Raw genomic sequence first — 17173 nt, forward strand, 5'->3', positions numbered from 1 at the left:
GCGGGTTTTGGGGGCAGGACCAGGCGGGGATCTGCTTTTGCAGAGGGTCGGGGCATCCCTTGCACCTCTCCATGCACCCCAGCATCGTTCCCATCATAAGCATCCCCAAGCGTGAGCGCAGTCCTGGAGCCGGAGAAGCCGCTCCTGCCCTGTGCAGCTCCGGAGCGAAGCTCAGCATCTCCCTCTAACGATGCTCCTCACCCGCAGCCAGGCACGGCCGCCATCGTCTGCCCTTGGGGATGCTGCTCCCTTCCACGGGCACCCCCAGCACCGCTCCTGCTGCCCCCCCCCAGCACCCACAATCAGCGCTGACACCGAGCCCATGGTTGGGGACTAACCCAGCCCATGGCCACGGGTCTCCTTGCTTGGGCTTTGCTTGGCTCTGGTCCATCGGGGCTTGAACGCTTCACAGTTTCCTGTGGGGCTGCATCAGGATGGATGTGGCTTCATCCCGCTCTCCACATAAGGGGGTAACAAGGAGCAAACACGGATCTTGCACTGGTTGGGATGGGTGAGTGGCTCTATCATGGCTGTTGATGCAGAGCCTGTGGTTGAGACCACCCCTGACCCCTGCTGCAGAGGAGATGGGGTTTTTTCCTCTTGTTTTCTTCCCTTTGCCTCAAACTGACTCCGTTCTGGCCTCGTCGTTGCCTGTGAGGTTTTAGCGAGCTGAAATGAGCCGGTTCTGCTGCGGTGTTGACAAGGTCAGAGGAGGAAATGCTGATTTCTGTGTGCCGGGGGCTGCACACAGCGAAGCCCTGGAGCTGGCGCCCTGCAGATGGAGCCAGGGATCACAGATTCCCTTTATCCCCATCACAGCAAAGCTCAGATGGGGATCACCTGCTGGTGAGGTCCGGATGAACTGACCCACGCACAGAGGGGAGAGTGCGGCTGCTGTGGTCCAGGTTACTCCATTGAAGGCATGGAGCAGGAGATGCCCTTATCTTGCGCTGGGAGAAACTGGGATTTGGGAAACCTGGAGCCTTTGCTTTCAGCCCAGTGCCAGCGTTTGCTGGGACAGATGTGAGCTATAAACCTGGGCAATGCCCATGTGGCAATGACCCTGTGCAGGAAGGGAAGCCCACCTGCTTGGGTCTGAGCATCAATTGGTGAACCTGTGATCCAGACTGAAAGGGTTTGAGAGCTGCATTTCGGTTCTGACACCTTCCCATCGACTGGGCCTTGTACAGATCCTGTCCTGGGGTCCCAGAGCATCCATTGCTGCAAGAGCCTGAGGATGCTCCATGCATCCCGCATCTCACCGTTTGGATGCAATCCCAGTTTTTGCTAGTTTGGGCAAACAACTCATTTGCAGCTCATCTTTGATCCCACCCAGGGAAATCTCCCAGCTCCTTACGTGAGGAGCAGTGTCACTGCAATAGGACAGCAATGGGACTGGGATAACACTGGGATAACACTGCCCTGCACCAGCCCCAGGCTCCACTGCCGGATGCCTTCACCCTGCCTGCATCCCACTTAGCACAGCTTGTTAGCCCTATGGAGATGCTTTTCCCGGGGGGTTTTGGGCTGTAGACATCTCCTGAGCATCCCTGGGAAGGGCCTGGAGGGACTGGGATCAGAGGTGGGAAGAGTCAGGAGAGGAGGAGTTAAAATAACAGTCTTTTATTGTATTCCCAGCAGGGCAGCAGGCGGGTGGTGACCGGCCTCTGGTACCCTGCCAGCTCCCGTGCCCCAGGAGCTTTGGGGTGCTGCTCTTTTGGGACCCCACAGCCCTGCCCTCATCACTGGAAGGGGAACATGGGGAGGTGACAGCATCCACCCTGCCCCAAACCCTTGGGTTTACACATCATTGTTCCTTACCTGCCCTGTGTGAGCGGTCTGTGGCTCCAAACAGGGGGGTTTGGGTGGTGATGGGGTGAAGCAGCAATCACTGCTTCACCTTAATGATGAGGAGGGTCATTGGGATGGTGCCTGTTCGGTGGCACCATCGCCAGCCCCTCGATGTTGGGATGAACATTGCAACTGCCCAGAGGAGCAGAGCTCTGTTGGGAGCGGGATGGAGCACGACTGGACCCTGGGACCTGGAGGGACCTGGCACCATGGGATCCCCAACCTCACCCCACAGCACCCAATCCCTGCATTATCCCCCCCCCATCTGCCCGCACACGAGGCCGGATGAAGGACGAGCTCCTGGCATCCATCCTGCCTTTGCTCCTGGATCTCCCATCTCCAATGGCTCAGGTCCCTAAGAGGAGCTGGGCGCTGGTGGCTGCTCCTGTCACCTCATCTGCTGCTGACAGCTCACCTCCGAGGCCACTGGAAGGCAGCCCAGAAGAGACAAGTGAAGCTCCCTACATAAGCTCCAAGGCATGGACATGAGCCAACGGGTGCTGGGGTATGTGCATAACGCCTCACAGTCCTGTGTATGGCTCTGAGCCACCCCGGGAGCATCCACACTCGGGTTGTCCGTGATGCTGAGCCCTGCCTGTCGTCATCTCCTTATTCCCATCTCTTTCCATGTGATCCATCAGCTTCAGGTGGGCACGAGTTCATCCCAATGGCAGTTTGGCTGCTGCTGCTCCAGCCAAGATCCCTCTGGAGGAAACCATCCATCGCTGCACCCAGATGTGTTTGTAGGCAGAAAGAGACAGAAGAAGGAGGAGAAGGCCTGGAGCGGGTGGGAAGCTGCCTCTTGGTATTGCAGCCCCATGGCTCAGGTCTGGTGGCGGCGCTGCACAGCCCATCCCATGGTCACAGTGTTGGTGCAATCTGCCAAAAGGATGGAGCAGCTAGGAGACAGTTCCAAAAGAAGCTGGAACAAGGCGGAGAGGAAGGGATAAGCAGCCTGCGGGGTGGCACGGTCCAGTGCATCCCTTCACTGCTGGCCACAGAGGGTCCCAGCCCTTGGTACTGGATGCAAAGCATCACTGGTGGGTTTAGGGTTGTGCATCACAGCCCATTCGAGGTCACTATAACCTATGCACTGTACCCTGTCCCTGAGCACCACAACTGGTGCATCACAGCTCATCCCAGCGCACCACAGCCTATCCCCATGCACTATATCCATCCCTGTGCACTGCATCCTATGCACCACAACTCCTCCCTGTGCACCACAGCCTATCCCCATGCACTATACCCATCTCTTTTCACTGCATCCTATATACCATAGCTCCCCCCTGTGCACCACAGCCTGTCCCAATGGATTATACCCATCTCTGTGCACTGCATCTTATATACAGCTCCTCCCTGTACACCACAGCCTGTCCCCATGCGCTATACCCCTCTATGGCACCGCATCCTATATACAGCTCCTCCCTGTGCACCACAGCCTATCCCCATGCACTATACCCATCTCTGTGCATTGCATCCTATACACCACAACTCCTCCCTGTACACCACAGCCTATCCCCATGCACTATACTCATCTATGGCACCACATCCTATATACAGCTCCTCCCTGTACACCACAGTCTGTCCCCACGCACTATACCCATCTATGGCACCACATCCTATATACAGCTCATCCCTGTGCGCCACAGCCTGTTCCCATGCACTATACCCATCCCTGTGCACTGCATCCTATATACAGCTCCTCCCTGTGCACCACAGCCTGTCCCCATGCACTATGCCCATCTCTGTGTACCGCATCCTATATACCACAGCTCCTCCCTGTACACCACAGCCTGTCCTCATGCACTATACCCATCCCTGTGCACTGCATCCTATACACCACAACTCCTCCCTGTACACCACAGCCTGTCCTCATGCACTATACCCATCTATGGCACTGCATCCTATATACCAAAACTCCTCCCTGTGCACCACAACCTGTGCATCACAGCCTGTCCCATGCACCATAGCCCATCCCTGTGCACCACAACTCATCCAAGTTCACCCCAACCCATGCACCCCAACCCATCACCGTGTGCTGCATCTGCACCGGTGCCACGCAGGTTGGTGCCTCTGCCTCTCTGCTTGCCCCAATGGCAGCAGAATGGGCACAGCCACCCCGGCATTGGGCTTTGCAGCCTCTTGTCCTCCCCTTGTCCCTACCTTGGCTGAGCAGCTGCAGGTTCCGGACCTCCTCGCGCACTTGGAGCTGCAGGACCTGCTGCAGGACCTCCTGGCGCTGCGCCTCGGGAGCGATGCCCATGCGCTGCAGCTTCTCCCCATTGAGCCGCAGCAGCGCCCGACCTGCCAAAGGCACCGCTCAGCACCGCGCAGCCAGGACCCCGCACCACTGGTGGCAATGGGAACCCATCTTCAGGGGGGGAAAAGGAGCAGGGAAAGGGAAGCGATCCCAAAACGCTCCTTCACCACCCGGGATGGAGAAGCCCTGCAAGTGGGCCTGGGTTTGGAGAGCTCAAGGTACCCGACCTTGCTCCAGCAGCCACATCACCCATCCCTGCAGGCAGGAGCTTTCCATTGCTCCGCTCCACCTCCCGCATCAGGAGATGCTTTTCCAAGCGGGTGTCCCGAGGGAGTGGGGGTACCCATCGGAATGCATTAGCGTTGCCACCACGTCCCCGGCCACTCTCCTCTGGTCCGGGGGCTATCAGGGCTTTTGTCCTTGCTTCTCAGCCTACATTTGCTAATGCTGCCTTTGTTCCCCATGCGAGGGCTGCTTGAGCTCTTGCATTAGGGCCCCGCATCCCTCCCGGGCAGCTCCGGTGCTCCCTTCCCTGCTGCTTTCTCCTGGCCCTGGCAGGGCTCTGCCCGCTCACACACATGTTGTACCAGGGTGATGCTCATATCTAGAAGCCAAATACACTGTACTCAAGGGGGAAAGGGGAGGGAGCAGGTCCTAGAGGTAAACCTCCTCCAATGAATTGGCTGGGAGTTGGATTCAGACCCATTTGCAACTTGGATTTCATCAGGGCTGGGATCTTTCCTCTTCCACAGAAACCTTCAGTATATAAAGAACTACAAAGGTATTCTTATTCTTAAATATAAGAGAAGATTCTTCCCCATCTTATAAACCAGGATCTCCCTTGAGCAATTTAAATATGGGTGTCCCCATCCCTGGTGCCATAGGGTAGCTCTCCCCTGGCTGCACCTCCATAGGGATAAGGGACAGAAATGGGGTTGCATCCTCCTCCTGCACCACAAACCTCCCAACAGCTATTCCCCATGTGCTAATGGTGATTAATACTGGCTGTTAATTGTGGTTTGAAGCATACCCGTGATGGCGTGGTGGGAGAAGGCCTCCACGTAGATGAGATAGTTGTGCGGGCAGTGCTTCTTCAGCCATTTGCACACATCCTGCTGGGTCCACAGCACCACCGGCTTGGCCAGGCTGCCCAGCGTGGGGCTGGTGTGGTAGATGCCATAGTGGTCACAGGCACGGCCCTGTGGGAGCAGGAGGGGAGAGCATCAGTGGGATTCAGTCCTGGGAGATCACCACCAGCAGCATCAGAACTGGTGCGGGAGGTGGGGCACTGGGGATGGGAGGGCAAAGTGGGGGTCCTGCCCTATATGAACCCCACAGGAGCCATTCTGGGGTCCCCAGGGTCTCCCCCTTACTGGTCAGAGAAGGGCTCTTGCTGGCAGCTCTCAGGAGGGATGAAACCAGTGAGGTCCTCTGGGGGCAGTGGGTACCAGTGTGAAGCCATCCCATTGGAGCCCCCCGTGGAAGCAGCCAGCATCCAGCTGGTGCCCTGGAGCAGGAGGGGTGATCCCTTCCTCTCCATCTCAGCCTCCTTCAGCCCTGAGCTGTGAGGTCCTGCAGCTCCATGGGCAACTAAAGCCACCTCTGAGCCGCCCACTGGAGCAGCCGGTGTCCCTTTGAGCTGCTCCATTGCTCCATTCCCTCCTCCAGAGAACAGCGACCCGAGCCTCGGGAACACACCAGCATGGGAAAGGTTGGTAGTGCTTGAACCACAGTGTGGCATCAGCCACCTCCATGTGTGATCATGGCTAATTAAGTGTGTCTAATGGAGGAGCAGTGATAATTAGTGTAACAGGGACTCCAGACATCCCGCGGTTATTGAAACTAATGACACATCCCTGATGGATGCCAGAGAGGAGGCAGCGGGGTCTGGGATGTCCTCCCCGGGTCCCATGCAGGGCACTGGTCACCCCATGGAGCCTGGTCATCATGGCAGGGGCTGCTGCTTGTGCCCAGAGGAGGATTTGGGCTTGGAAAGGGATTTTTCCTCAGTGAGAGCCCGCTTGGGATCATCAGAGAGGGATGAAGGCAAAGCGGGGAGGTTGTAAATCACAGCCACGGATTCCACCCCCGAGCAGATGGGAGATGTGACAGACAACGTGCCCCGTTTGCTTTCCCAAGCCAGCCCTCACCTCTGGGCAATTCCATCCCTTCCCAACGCATCCCGGGCGCTGCCGGCTCCTTCACACTCGGCTGAGCGCGCCGAGGGGAGGAGGAGGTGGTTGGGTCTGGATTCGCTAAGGAGCAATGATGAGAAGCGGGGGGGCTGGGGGAAGCAGCAGCCAGTTTCCCATGAGCTTCCCATGGGCTTCCCGCGGCTATTATCCACCTAACCCTCCGAGGCGAGGGGGAAAGGGGACAAACAACCTGCGCTTCCCCTTGCTCATGGCTGCAGGTGCTTCACCCATCACACACAGCCCCGTGCTGGGGACCCATCTCCAAGCATCCCTGGGGACAGCATCCCTGGGGACAGCATCCCTGGGGACAGCCCCGCGCTGCCGGCTCGGGGAGCATCCTCCTCCCCTCCAGCGGGTCCCGAAGCGAGCTCCGGTGCTCCCCGGCTGGGCAGGGGGGTGTAGTGCATCCCGGCTCGGTTTCCAGCCGGCTGAGCCGCGCTGTCTCTCTGATAAACTCTGAGCCGTGAACACGGAGCGCTGGTGTCGAGGAGAGCAGAGGAGGGCTCCGAGGATGCTCCTGTATGCAGGCAGGAGGCGGCTGTGTGGTGGGAGCCATCGCTGGGAGCAGCTCAAGTCGCCTCCCTTCTCCTGGGTGTTTTTCCTTGCTTATGGAACGTTTAAAGCCTTTTTCTCCCCACCAAATCCCTCTGGGAGGTATAAAGAGGCAGATGAGGGAGAGAGCCATGATGGATGCAGAAGATGCTGCGAGGGCTGGAGCAGCTCTGCTCTGGAGCCAGGCTGAGAGAGCTGGGCTGGGGCAGCCTGGAGAAGAGAAGGCTCCTGAAAGGGAGACCTTAGAGCAGCTCCAGTGCCTAAAGGGGTTGCAGGAAACCTGGAGAGGGGCTTTGGGATATAAGGGATATAGGAACAGGCCAAGGGGAATGGCTTGAACCTGCCCGAGGGGAGACTGAACTGAGCTCTTAGGCAGAAGCTCTTCCCTGTGAGGGTGCTGAGGCGCTGGCACAGGGTGCCCAGAGAAGCTGTGGCTGCCCCATCCCTGGCAGTGTGATAATAATAAAATCCTATTTATACATATTTCTATCATTAAACGCCCAACAATCATGAGAGCTTCCAACAATAGGGGATCCGCAGGCCTGACCCTGTGGGGAAAGGGGAGCTGCTCCCACAGAGAATTGATGGGATGGGGACATGAGCAGCTGCAATCCCCTTGGCAGCCATGGGGCAAGGACCCAAAGCAGGGTCCAGGGGGATGCAGAGCTGCCCGGGGGTACCTGCGAGCCCTCGGTGCCCGGCTGCCGCAGGAGCTTGACGGTGCGGGCTCCATCGGGGCGCTGGCTGCGGCCGTCGTGCCAGGTGAGGCTGCTGCCCGCCGCCCGCTGCAGGCGGTAGCTCAGGTTCTCGGCCGACACCGTGTGCTCCAGGAGGCTGCGGCAGAAGCTGAAGTGAGCGGCAGCGGCTGCGGAGGGATGCGGAGGGTGAGAGGTGGTGCCGGTGCCCATCACCCTGCACTCGGGCACCCAAACCCACCTCTTCCTCCCCATAGGGCCCGTGGAGCTTCGGCCATCCCCATCCCCAACCTTCCCTTCCCAGCACTGGGAAGGAATCCCTTCATCCCACAGACCCGCCAGCTGGAGCTGGGAACCGGCAGACGCCGGCAAGATGTTTGCCCACACAAAGCCCTTGGAGAGATGCTTGTTTTGACACCCACCCACAGAGCAGACGTGGGGACCCGCAGTTATCGTCTCCTGCATGTCTATAACCCCTTGTTCTGTGAGAGACATGGGATGGGGCACTGGGGAAGAGCGGTTTTCCATGGACCAGGGTGACCTGGAAGTGCTGCCACTGAGAGACGGGGAGCAGACAAACCCCAACTGATGGAGAAGCCTGATGGAGAAGGGGATGCAGGTTGGTCCCCCTCAGCACAGACCATGGGTGCTTGGGGATGAATGCTGCCCACAGGCACAGATCTGTGCACCCTGGTGATGGCCAGATATGCACCAGCCCGTCAATGACAGTGCACACAGACCCATTTACCCACAACAAATGGCTTTTATCCCTCGCTCCTTGTGTTTTGATAAGCAGGGGATGTTTGGGATGCAGCGAGGGAGCAAAGCTTTCCTTTGGTGGCTTTACATGAGCAGCGCTGATCCACAGGAGCGAAACCCAGAGCATCCCCCATCTCACCTGCTCCCACCACAGGCAAGTCTCAAAGCACCACTGAAAGCAGAGCAGCACCCAAAGGAGATCTGCCTCCAGGGATAACCCATCCTGGGAGAGCAGCAGGGCTATAGAAAACCTGCTCAGATCATTGCCATCAGTGGGGGAAGAGGTTTCAGAGACCTCTCGAGCATCCCTTCATACAACAGAGATCAATGGGCCAAAAGAAGTCAAACTGGAGCAGGAAACAGTTGTCAATGTGTGCCCATAGGTCCTGGGCTCTCCAGACCACATCACACCACACTGGTTCCTAAACACAGCCAATGACAAGCGCTGCCATGGGGAAACTGAGGCAGGGGACCTGATCCATGCCTGGGGAAGGGGTTTTATGGGAAACATGCTGAAGGGAGATCCATGGAGAGGCCCAGCATGGAGCAGGGGCTGCCTCGGTGCCTGTGTCATGATGGGGATGTCTCCAGTGGCTGCCTACACCCTCAGACACCCTGGACCGCAGTGGGTTGTGCTGCCTCCAGACCAAGGATGCTGGAGATGCCCTCAGCTCTCCTGCCCCCAGTACCCTGAGCACCCATCCCAGTGCAGCGGTGCTGGGATACCCCTGAGCTGGACACTGGGATCAGATACAGACCCAGCAGGTCTGGAGGGACTGGTGCCAGAGCCCTGTCCTTCAGCTGTCCCGGAGCTTCCCCAGGGCTCACTGCAGAAAGGCTCAGTTATGGAGCAGCAGGGAAGGGGCTCTGGGCATCACCAGCACCTGTATCCATAGCGGGCTCTAAACCTGCCACCAGCAGCAGGACATGGGCATCTCCAGTGCCCTGGGGAGAGGGAGCCAGAGTGAGAATAGATGGGAAAGAAGGGAAAGTGAAGTGGAAAACAAGCTGAGAAGAAAGGCAGGACCCAGAGCACCGGTGGCATCGCTCCCATCGGGAATGGGCAGCTGCTGCCCTGAAGCCCAAAGCCTCCAGCAGCTCCTTGGCATCTCCTTTAGGGCCTCCTCCTCCTCCAATCCCAGCCCTTGGGCCCCAACTTCCCCATTGCTTAACAGCATCCGACATGGATGAGAGTAAAGGGGTGCATGAGGGAGCAAGAGAAGGATGGGGACAGAGGAACCCTACTGCAGCCTCCACACAGGGACACAGGGGTGCTCTCCTCTCCTTCCCATGCCCTGCACAGGAGCATCCACAGCAACGCCACAAGCACCCAGCCACCCTCCATCCCCTCTGCTGCTCCGTACCCGGACGGGGCTGCACACAGAGCATCCCCCCCCGGCCCTGCAGCCCCCCTCACCTGGCTCGGGTGGTCCCTGCGAGCTGCGGATGGAGGAGATGCAGCAGAGCGAGGGTCGGCCCTGCTGCATCCTGACGGGAGGAGGATGCTCGCGAGCGCTCGGCACCGGCTCTCACAAGCGCGGCTCCATCCCTGCCTCCCCTCATACCTCGTCCTCACCTGACTGCCTCCCCCGACCTCCCTCCTATAGCCCACCAACAGCAGCTCTGCGCTCGCCCTGGCTCCGGTGCCGGATGAATTAAACCCCCCTCCCCGCTGTGCCCTGTGGGCGTTTGATCCGGAGGGATGCTCCGTGGTTTCCCCACATGCTCCCATCTAATCCTATAGCAGGGCCAGCTGGCACCGGGATGGATGGGAAGCTTGGGGGGATGCTGGACCGCCAGGCATCAAAGCACCCCAGGGCTGAGCACAGCAGTGACAAGCTCAAATGTGGCAGCAGCGGGGTCACCGGTGGGTTGGAGCATTTGGGATGCAGGAGAAGACAGGAGGGAGTGCGGTGATGAGCATCCTTCCAGGCAGGGGTTTGGGGCTCAGCACGCTCTGCTCCTGCACCCAGCAAAGACATCGTGGCTATGGCCACATCTGGGGTCTGGGCAGAAGGGGGGTGCCCATAGGAAACCCTGTGCTGAACCTTGAAATGGGGCTGCAGGAGCCTTCAGGCTGTCTGAAGCAGAGCTGGAGCAGGGATGGGATCGCTCTGCTCTGCTCCCCAAACAGCCACTGTGCCCTTGTCTTTCCAGGTCCCTGCGAGCTGCTCCATGGTCCCTGCACCTTGTCCATCAGCCCCATGCAATGATCACCCCCAAGGCTGCTCCCGGGCTCGGGAATTGCTCCGGGCTCATTTTCTCGCCGCCGCTCCCTTTCCCTCTCCAGACACTTTTATGGCTGATGGAACGTGAGCGCTGGGGATGCTCGGAGCTGCAGCAGGCGCCGCTGGGGACAGGGATGGAAACGTGCCGGGGATGGAGACCGCAGGGCAGGACGTGGCAGCATGAACCAGCCAGAGCATCCCTGGGTCAATCCCGAAGCGAGCAGGGGCTGATCCCTACCAGCAAACAGGCTTTGGGCTGCTCACTGGTGACCAGTCCTGTGGGGAGGGGTGGCAGGCAGGCAGGAGCAGGCAGAGGGCATGGAAAGGGGGGCCCAGAGCCTGCTCCCTGCTCTGCCGCTGCTTCCCAGCATGGCTTTGGGGATGCCCCCGTGTCTTTGACACCATCACACTCACGGCTACCCCATAAACCCGCCTTCCCGCAGGGCTGCCCGGGATCAACACCAGAGCCTGGGAGAAGCTGGGAGCAAGCTTCACAAGGACCAGATCCCTGTGTGGGTTTGCTGGGCTCCCGGTGCTTGGGAGGGAAGGAGACGCTGAGCATCGAATGGGGCACGGGAGCAGGATTCCCTGGAAGCCGGTTGTTCCTCTCCTGTTACCCCAGGCAGGTGAAGGGTGGATGAGACCGGAGCTCTCTGGGGACTCCAAGGACAGGGAATGCACTCTGCTCATGGAGCAGCTTTGGGAGGGAGTCATCCCCCTTTTAGCAGCATCCCCATGAGCCTGGGGGCATTGCCATTGCTCTGCTCCCCTTGTCCCTTCCATGAGGCTTCACCCTGGTGCAGGGCAGAGCCCCCATGGAGACGGTGATGCTTTCTGGGACCCCCCAATGCATCTAATCCTTGAAGCCATACCCATAGGATGTCCTTATGGACCAGGTCCTTCCCTGAGCCATTCCCTAGCACCTGCTGACCGTGCTCAGAGGTGACTGACACCCCCAAAGCCTCTCCACGTTCTCTGTGGTACTGCCCATGATGAGCATTGCCCCAGCACATCCCTTGTGGAGGTGAGACCGGAGCCCAGCGCAGGGATGGAGCTCGGGCTGGTGCCTGCTCACCAAGGCTGGTGCCTCCCAAGGAAGGAGGAAGAAGGGAACAAAAGGCAGATGCCCTTTTCCATCCTCCCCATAGCACCGTGCCCTGGGTGCACACCAAGGGGAGGGTGCATGGGTGCTGCTGCCTGCACCGAGGGTCCCTGGGGCACGGCCTCTGGGGGCACTGTGAGTGCCTTTGGGGGTGTCTGTGCTCCTGAGCCCCGCAGTGGGTACTGCCAAGAGGTCCCTGAGCACCCACGGGCAAGGATGCCCCTAGGGTTGGGCACCCAGGGGATGAGGGCAGCAAGCAGGACCCCAGGGTGGCTCTGGGCAGGGCATGGACCCCTCTACCTGCAGCAAGCCCCATTCCACCTTGACACGCTCTCCCTGGGGTCCTGCCACACTCCAGCACCCCAAGACCTGCCCTGCTCTGTCCTCACGCCTGCATCCCGTTGCTCCAGCTACATTTCCCAATCCACATCACTGGTACCCCACAATACTGAGGGTAGGGAATGGGAACCGACCCTCCTGGGGATGTCGAGGGCAGCAAAGGGGATGCGGAGGAGCAGACCCCAGGGATGGAGGGGAAAGCATCGGGGGATGCAGGAGCAGCCCCCCGGGTCCTGCCCGCCGCGCACCTGAGCCCGCCCCCCCCCGTGCCCGGTACCTTCCATGTCCTTGGGCCGCTCGCAGCTCATCCTCCGCGCAGCGGGGCCGCGCTCAGGCGGGGACCGAGCCCCGTGCCCCCCCCCCCCCCCCAGCGCCGCCGCCGGCACCGGGAGCTCCCGGCCCGCCCCGCCCCGCCCCGGTACCCGCGCCGGGGGCGGTGCCGAGCTCCGCAAGCCCCGGGCGCTCCGCCCGCCGAGCAGCCAGCCCGCCCCGTGCTGCCGGCCCTGCGTGCACCGGGCATCACCGCGGGTCCAGCCGGGGATAACGGGCATCATCCCCATGGATCCATACCGGGGACCACCGGGCATCATCCCCATGGATCCATCCTAGGGACCACCGGGCATCATCCCCATGGATCCATCCCGGGGACCACTGAGCATCATCCCCATGGATCCATCCCGGGGACCACTGAGCATCATCCCCATGGATCCATCCTAGGGACCACCGGGCATCATCCCCATGGATCCATCCTAGGGACCACCGGGCATCATCCCCATGGATCCATCCGGGGGACCATCATCCCCACGGATCCATCCGGGGGACCACCGGGCATCATCCCCATGGACCATGGATCCATCCCAGGACCACTGGGCATCATCCCCACGGATCCACCCCAGGGACCATCATCCTCATGGATCCATTTGGGGCACCACAAGGCATCATCCTACCATATCCAGATGTGGAGTGAGGCATCAGTCCCCCTCACCTCTACCTGGGGCCTATCCAGAATCATCCCTCCAGATCCAGCCCAGTGGCTGCAGCATCATCCCCCTATATCCCTGCTCAGATGCCATTGAGATCCCCCCACATCCCTCCCCAGCCACAGGGACGTGTCCTGGGGACATCAGGGTGCAGCGGGCATTGTCCCCACGTTTTTGCTCATGTTTGCAGTGGGCACAGAGCAGAAACCAACCCCTGGCTGTTCCCTCCTCTGCAAATTCCCTTTCTCCCCCTGTCCTGCAGCTCCCAGCTGGGTGCCATGAGGGTGGGTGAAGGAGGGTGCTCATCCCTGCATGAGCAACACTGGCAAGGGAGCAGTCAGGGCAATAGTGCTCCTTGCAGGCATCAAATAGAGAAAGAAGCTATTTTCCATCACTGAAAGCCCCCGTTGTTCCTCAGTCTCTGTCTACACATGGAGCTTTCAAGCTGGAGCAGAAACCTTCCAAGAGGAATATGGTAAAAGACAGGCCTTGGCAGGAAAAGGCTGATGCTGCTTGAAAGCTGTGTGAGGATTGCACCAAGCTGTTATTCCAAATAAGAGCTGCACTGTTCCCAGCCTTTGCTTCCCTGCGTTTTTCCAGTAGTAATTGAGCTTCTCCAGGAAAGGTTTCAGGTGTCTGAGGGAAGGGATTTGTCTGCAAACAGGTCCAATGCCAACCTCGCACCCTGATGGTGCAGCTCCATCCTGGGCTTTGGTCTGACTTTGCGTCTCTTGACTGGGGCTTAAACAGGAGTTAAACAGGGAGGAAAAGCCCTAAATCCAGAACACAGCTCAGGAAGCTCAAAACATCTCCATGGGACTCCTTTCCCCATATGCTGGTGGGGTGGGAAGGGGATGAGGTGGGGACATTGGCTTCATCCAGCCATGGAGGAAGGGGCTGAGATGGGGACATCGACCCCAGCAAGCCCTGGAGGAAAGGGATGAGATGGGGACATCGGCTCCATCAAGCCATGGAGGAAGGGGGTGAGATGGGGACATTGGCTCCATCAACCCCTGGAAGAAGGGGATGAGATGGGGACATCGGCTCCATCAAGCCCTGAAGGAAGGGGGTGAGATGAGGACATCGGCTTAATCCAGCCATGGAGGAAGGGGATGAGATGGGGACATCGGCTCCATCAAATCCTGGAGGAAGGGGATGAGATGGGGACATTGGCTCCATCAAGCCCTGGAGGAAGGGGATGAGATGGGGACATCGGCTTCATCCAGCCATGGAGGAAAGGGATGAGATGGGGACATCGGCTCCATCAAGCCCTGGACCTCCTGTTTTCCCCTCCCTATTAAACGGGTTTGGGAAGGGAGAGCACCAACGGCACCGTGGGCCCCATCCCTCCCCTGCAGAGCCTGTGGAGAGGGTGCAAGGAGGGGATGATTCAGCACACTGGGGTTTGGCAGGGAAGAAAGGATGTAATTAAAGAGCCGCTCTCCTCCCGCTCAGGCTCAGGCGGGGAGCAGAGGCAGCAGCTCCGCAGCCTGCAGACGGAAGCTGTTTGTCTAAGGAGACAAGTGCCTCATTCCTGCCTGCACGTTAATGGGATGCACTCGTCAGCAGGAAAAGGGAGCACCCAGAGAGCGGGGGGAGCTGCTCCATCCACCCACAGCTGGGCACGTGGGTACCGGTCGGCTTGGGATGCTCCATCCCATCGGGATGTCCTGCCATGAGGATGGGGATGCAGCCGGGTGTTGGGGAGCCCCATAGGCTGGGGACCACACATGGAGGGGTTTTCCCAATGAAATTTCCCAATTCTCCATGGATTTTTGTGCGAAGGGTTTGTTAAAGCACTTGGAAAGAGGCAGAACCCGAACCAGGCTCGTGCCTGAAGCCTCCTGCCTGGTGCGGGGTGATGGATGCTCCACTGGGCACGGGAATAGGCAGTGTTAGGGAAATCTCTCCCTGAAGACAATTGATTTTCACACTGATGATAAAGCACCAAACCTCCTCATTCCGGATGGGGGACGCTTGGGTTTGCACTGAAGCTCCAGCTCATATCCCTGCAGTGTTATCCCATGGGGCACATCCTGGGTTGGGTCTGCACCATCCCAAGGACGAGGATTCACTGGCAGAGGACATCTGAGGCTTTGTTCCCTCTGGAACACAGAGCAGAGCTTGAGCCTATTGAAGGAGCTTGAGCTCCTTCAAGGGGAGGCTTCCATCGCTGTATTCCTAATTGGATTTTGGCCCATCACGGTTATTTCCAGGCAGGCTGTAATTATTTAAGAGCGCATCCCCCATCCCCTCCTTGCTCCCTGTGCAGAGGTGGGGATTTTCCATAGTGTTTCCTGAAATTAAACCGTGAATTTGCAACTGAACCCAAGGAGAGGATGAGCTCGATGCCAAGGGCACAGCGAGGCAGCGGGATTTGGGCTTGGGATCAATCCACAGCAAGAAGAAAAGAAGTCAAAGCGATATTTAATATAGATCGTTCATACAGATATAGGCATATAGGTTTGAAGAAGCTGCTTGGTGCTCCTGGGTGTTTTATGAGCTGGTCCTGCTGGATCCCAGCACACCCATGCAGAGATGCTGAGCATCATAGAGATGCAGCTCATGTTGGGTGGCACAGGCATGGATAAGTCTCCAGGGCTGGTGGCAGAGGAAAGTGGTTGGATGCTGCTTTCAGGCTTTTTGTCTCTGAAACTTTATGAAATTACCATTAGTTTGGGGATTTTTTATAAGTGCAGCATTTTTTTGGGTCCAAAATCACCCGTCTCTGTCTGCTCTCCATCAGGGAACTGAAGCACCCACAGGTTGGATCTTGTTCTCTCCAGTGACAGAACCAGAGTCCCAGCTTGGTTTGGGTTGAAGGGACCTTAAAGCTCCTCCAGCTCCAACCCCTGCACGGGCAGGGACCCCTTCCACTGGAGCAGGTTGCTCCAAGCCCCTGTGTCCAACCTGGCCTTGAGCACTGCCAGGGATGGGGCAGCCACAGCTTCTCTGGGCACCCTGTGCCAGCGCCTCAGCACCCTCACAGGGAAGAACTTGTGCCATAGATCCCATCTCAACCACCCCAGCACCGCGGTCCTAATGGGCACAAATGAATCCCATCATCTGAGCAAAGCTCTCCAGCATCCAACCAGCGTGAGCAAGTGAATGACCGTGCCAGGGCTCGTCACATCCCAGCAGCCTCAAGTCCTTGGTGTTCTCCGAGCCCGATTTCAGGGCTCTTGAGCCGTATTCAGCTGCTTACAGAATCCCATTTATTATTTACATGGCAAGGTACAGCCAGGCTTGAATCGATTTGCTGTGCTCTGATTGCCACCGCGCACTGGAGTGGGATCTGTGGGCTGGTTGCTCACATAGGCTGTGAAATCAGGGATTAGGGAATGCCAGCCTGGAAACTGCCTGTGCATCCCATACTCTGGGTTCTGTGCCTGCCCTCGGTCCATCGCTAGGGATGCAGGGAGAGCTCGTCCCGGTAGGGAGCAGAGGGATGGGTTAGTTGGTGTCCCCCCAAGGGTTGTCACCCTGGTGCTGCAGGGAAGATGGGGTGGTTGCAGCGGTCACCCCTTGTTTAAGCAGCCCAGGCGTGGGGAATGGGATGGGAATGGTGACACTGGTTTTTAGGAAGGTGATTTGCGTGTGAGCATTGAACAGTCAGGGAGAGAAGAAGTGATGGGGAGTAGCAGAACTGGGGAACAACTGGGAACACTGGTGTTTTGAGGGATGCTGAGCAGGCCTTCACCTTCACATCTACTGTTAGCTTCAGTATCACCTTCACTTTCATCATCACCTTTATCTACTTTCACCTTCATCATCATCGTCTTCAGCTTCAACATCACCTTCACATCCACCTTCAGCTTCAGCATCACCTTCACTTTCATCATCACCTTTATCTACCTTCACCTTCATCATCATTGTCTTCACCCTCAGCATCACCTTCACCCTCAGCATCACCTTCACGTACCTTCGCATTCACCATCATTACATCACCTTTGCCTTCACCTTCACCTTTACTCCTTACCCTGCCCCTGGTCAGAGCTTGCAATGCTTTGGGTGTCATCCCCTGGCAGTGCTCAAGGCCAGGTTGGACACAGGGGCTTGGAGCAAGCTGCTCCAGTGGAAGGGGTCCCTGCCCGGGGCAGGGGTTGGAGCTGGAGGAGCTTTAAGGTCCCTTCAACCCAAACCATTCCATGATTCTATGAGGTTTGCAGGCAAGCACCAGGAAATGGGGCTTGGGAAGGAGCCCTGACATTG

General features: G+C 58.5%; 1 protein-coding gene across 3 annotated transcripts; it reads right to left on the reverse strand.

The window, feature by feature from the left end:
- Positions 1-1607: 1607 nt before the first annotated feature.
- SAMD10 (sterile alpha motif domain containing 10) lies at positions 1608-12393 on the reverse strand. 3 transcript variants are annotated; one of them, XM_061361719.1, is made up of 5 exons: positions 12259-12393; positions 7539-7723; positions 5142-5310; positions 4015-4155; positions 1608-2730 (listed from the first exon to the last, which is right to left on the reverse strand). In XM_061361719.1, the coding sequence occupies exons 1-5, from the start codon at positions 12287-12289 to the stop codon at positions 2675-2677; spliced, it is 582 nt and encodes a 193-aa protein (XP_061217703.1). In that variant the 5' UTR covers positions 12290-12393; the 3' UTR covers positions 1608-2674. The 3 variants fall into 3 exon arrangements, with proteins under 3 accessions (XP_061217703.1, XP_061217702.1, XP_061217701.1); XM_061361718.1 differs by lacking the exon at positions 12259-12393 and adding an exon at positions 9730-10597 and having other exon boundaries at positions 1608-2773; XM_061361717.1 differs by lacking the exon at positions 12259-12393 and adding an exon at positions 9730-10083.
- Between the last annotated feature and the right edge of the window lie 4780 nt (positions 12394-17173).

Source organism: Neopsephotus bourkii, unplaced genomic scaffold, assembly GCF_033783945.1.
Source record: "Neopsephotus bourkii isolate Nb327-2 ecotype Australia unplaced genomic scaffold, CSIRO-AGI_Nbou_v1 NB_1060, whole genome shotgun sequence".
NCBI classification, from domain to species: domain Eukaryota; kingdom Metazoa; phylum Chordata; class Aves; order Psittaciformes; family Psittacidae; genus Neopsephotus; species Neopsephotus bourkii.

Excerpts from the sequence above, each read along its gene's own strand:
- SAMD10 (XM_061361717.1), bottom strand. The coding sequence starts at position 9,799 with ATGCAGCAGGGCCGACCCTCGCTCTGCTGCATCTCCTCCATCCGCAGC. Across the intron at positions 7,724-9,729 it reads GCAGGGACCACCCGAGCCAG|CCGCTGCCGCTCACTTCAGC; the intron begins GTGAGGGGGGCT and ends ATCCCTCCGCAG. Across the intron at positions 5,311-7,538 it reads CGGGCACCGAGGGCTCGCAG|GGCCGTGCCTGTGACCACTA; the intron begins GTACCCCCGGGC and ends CTGCTCCCACAG.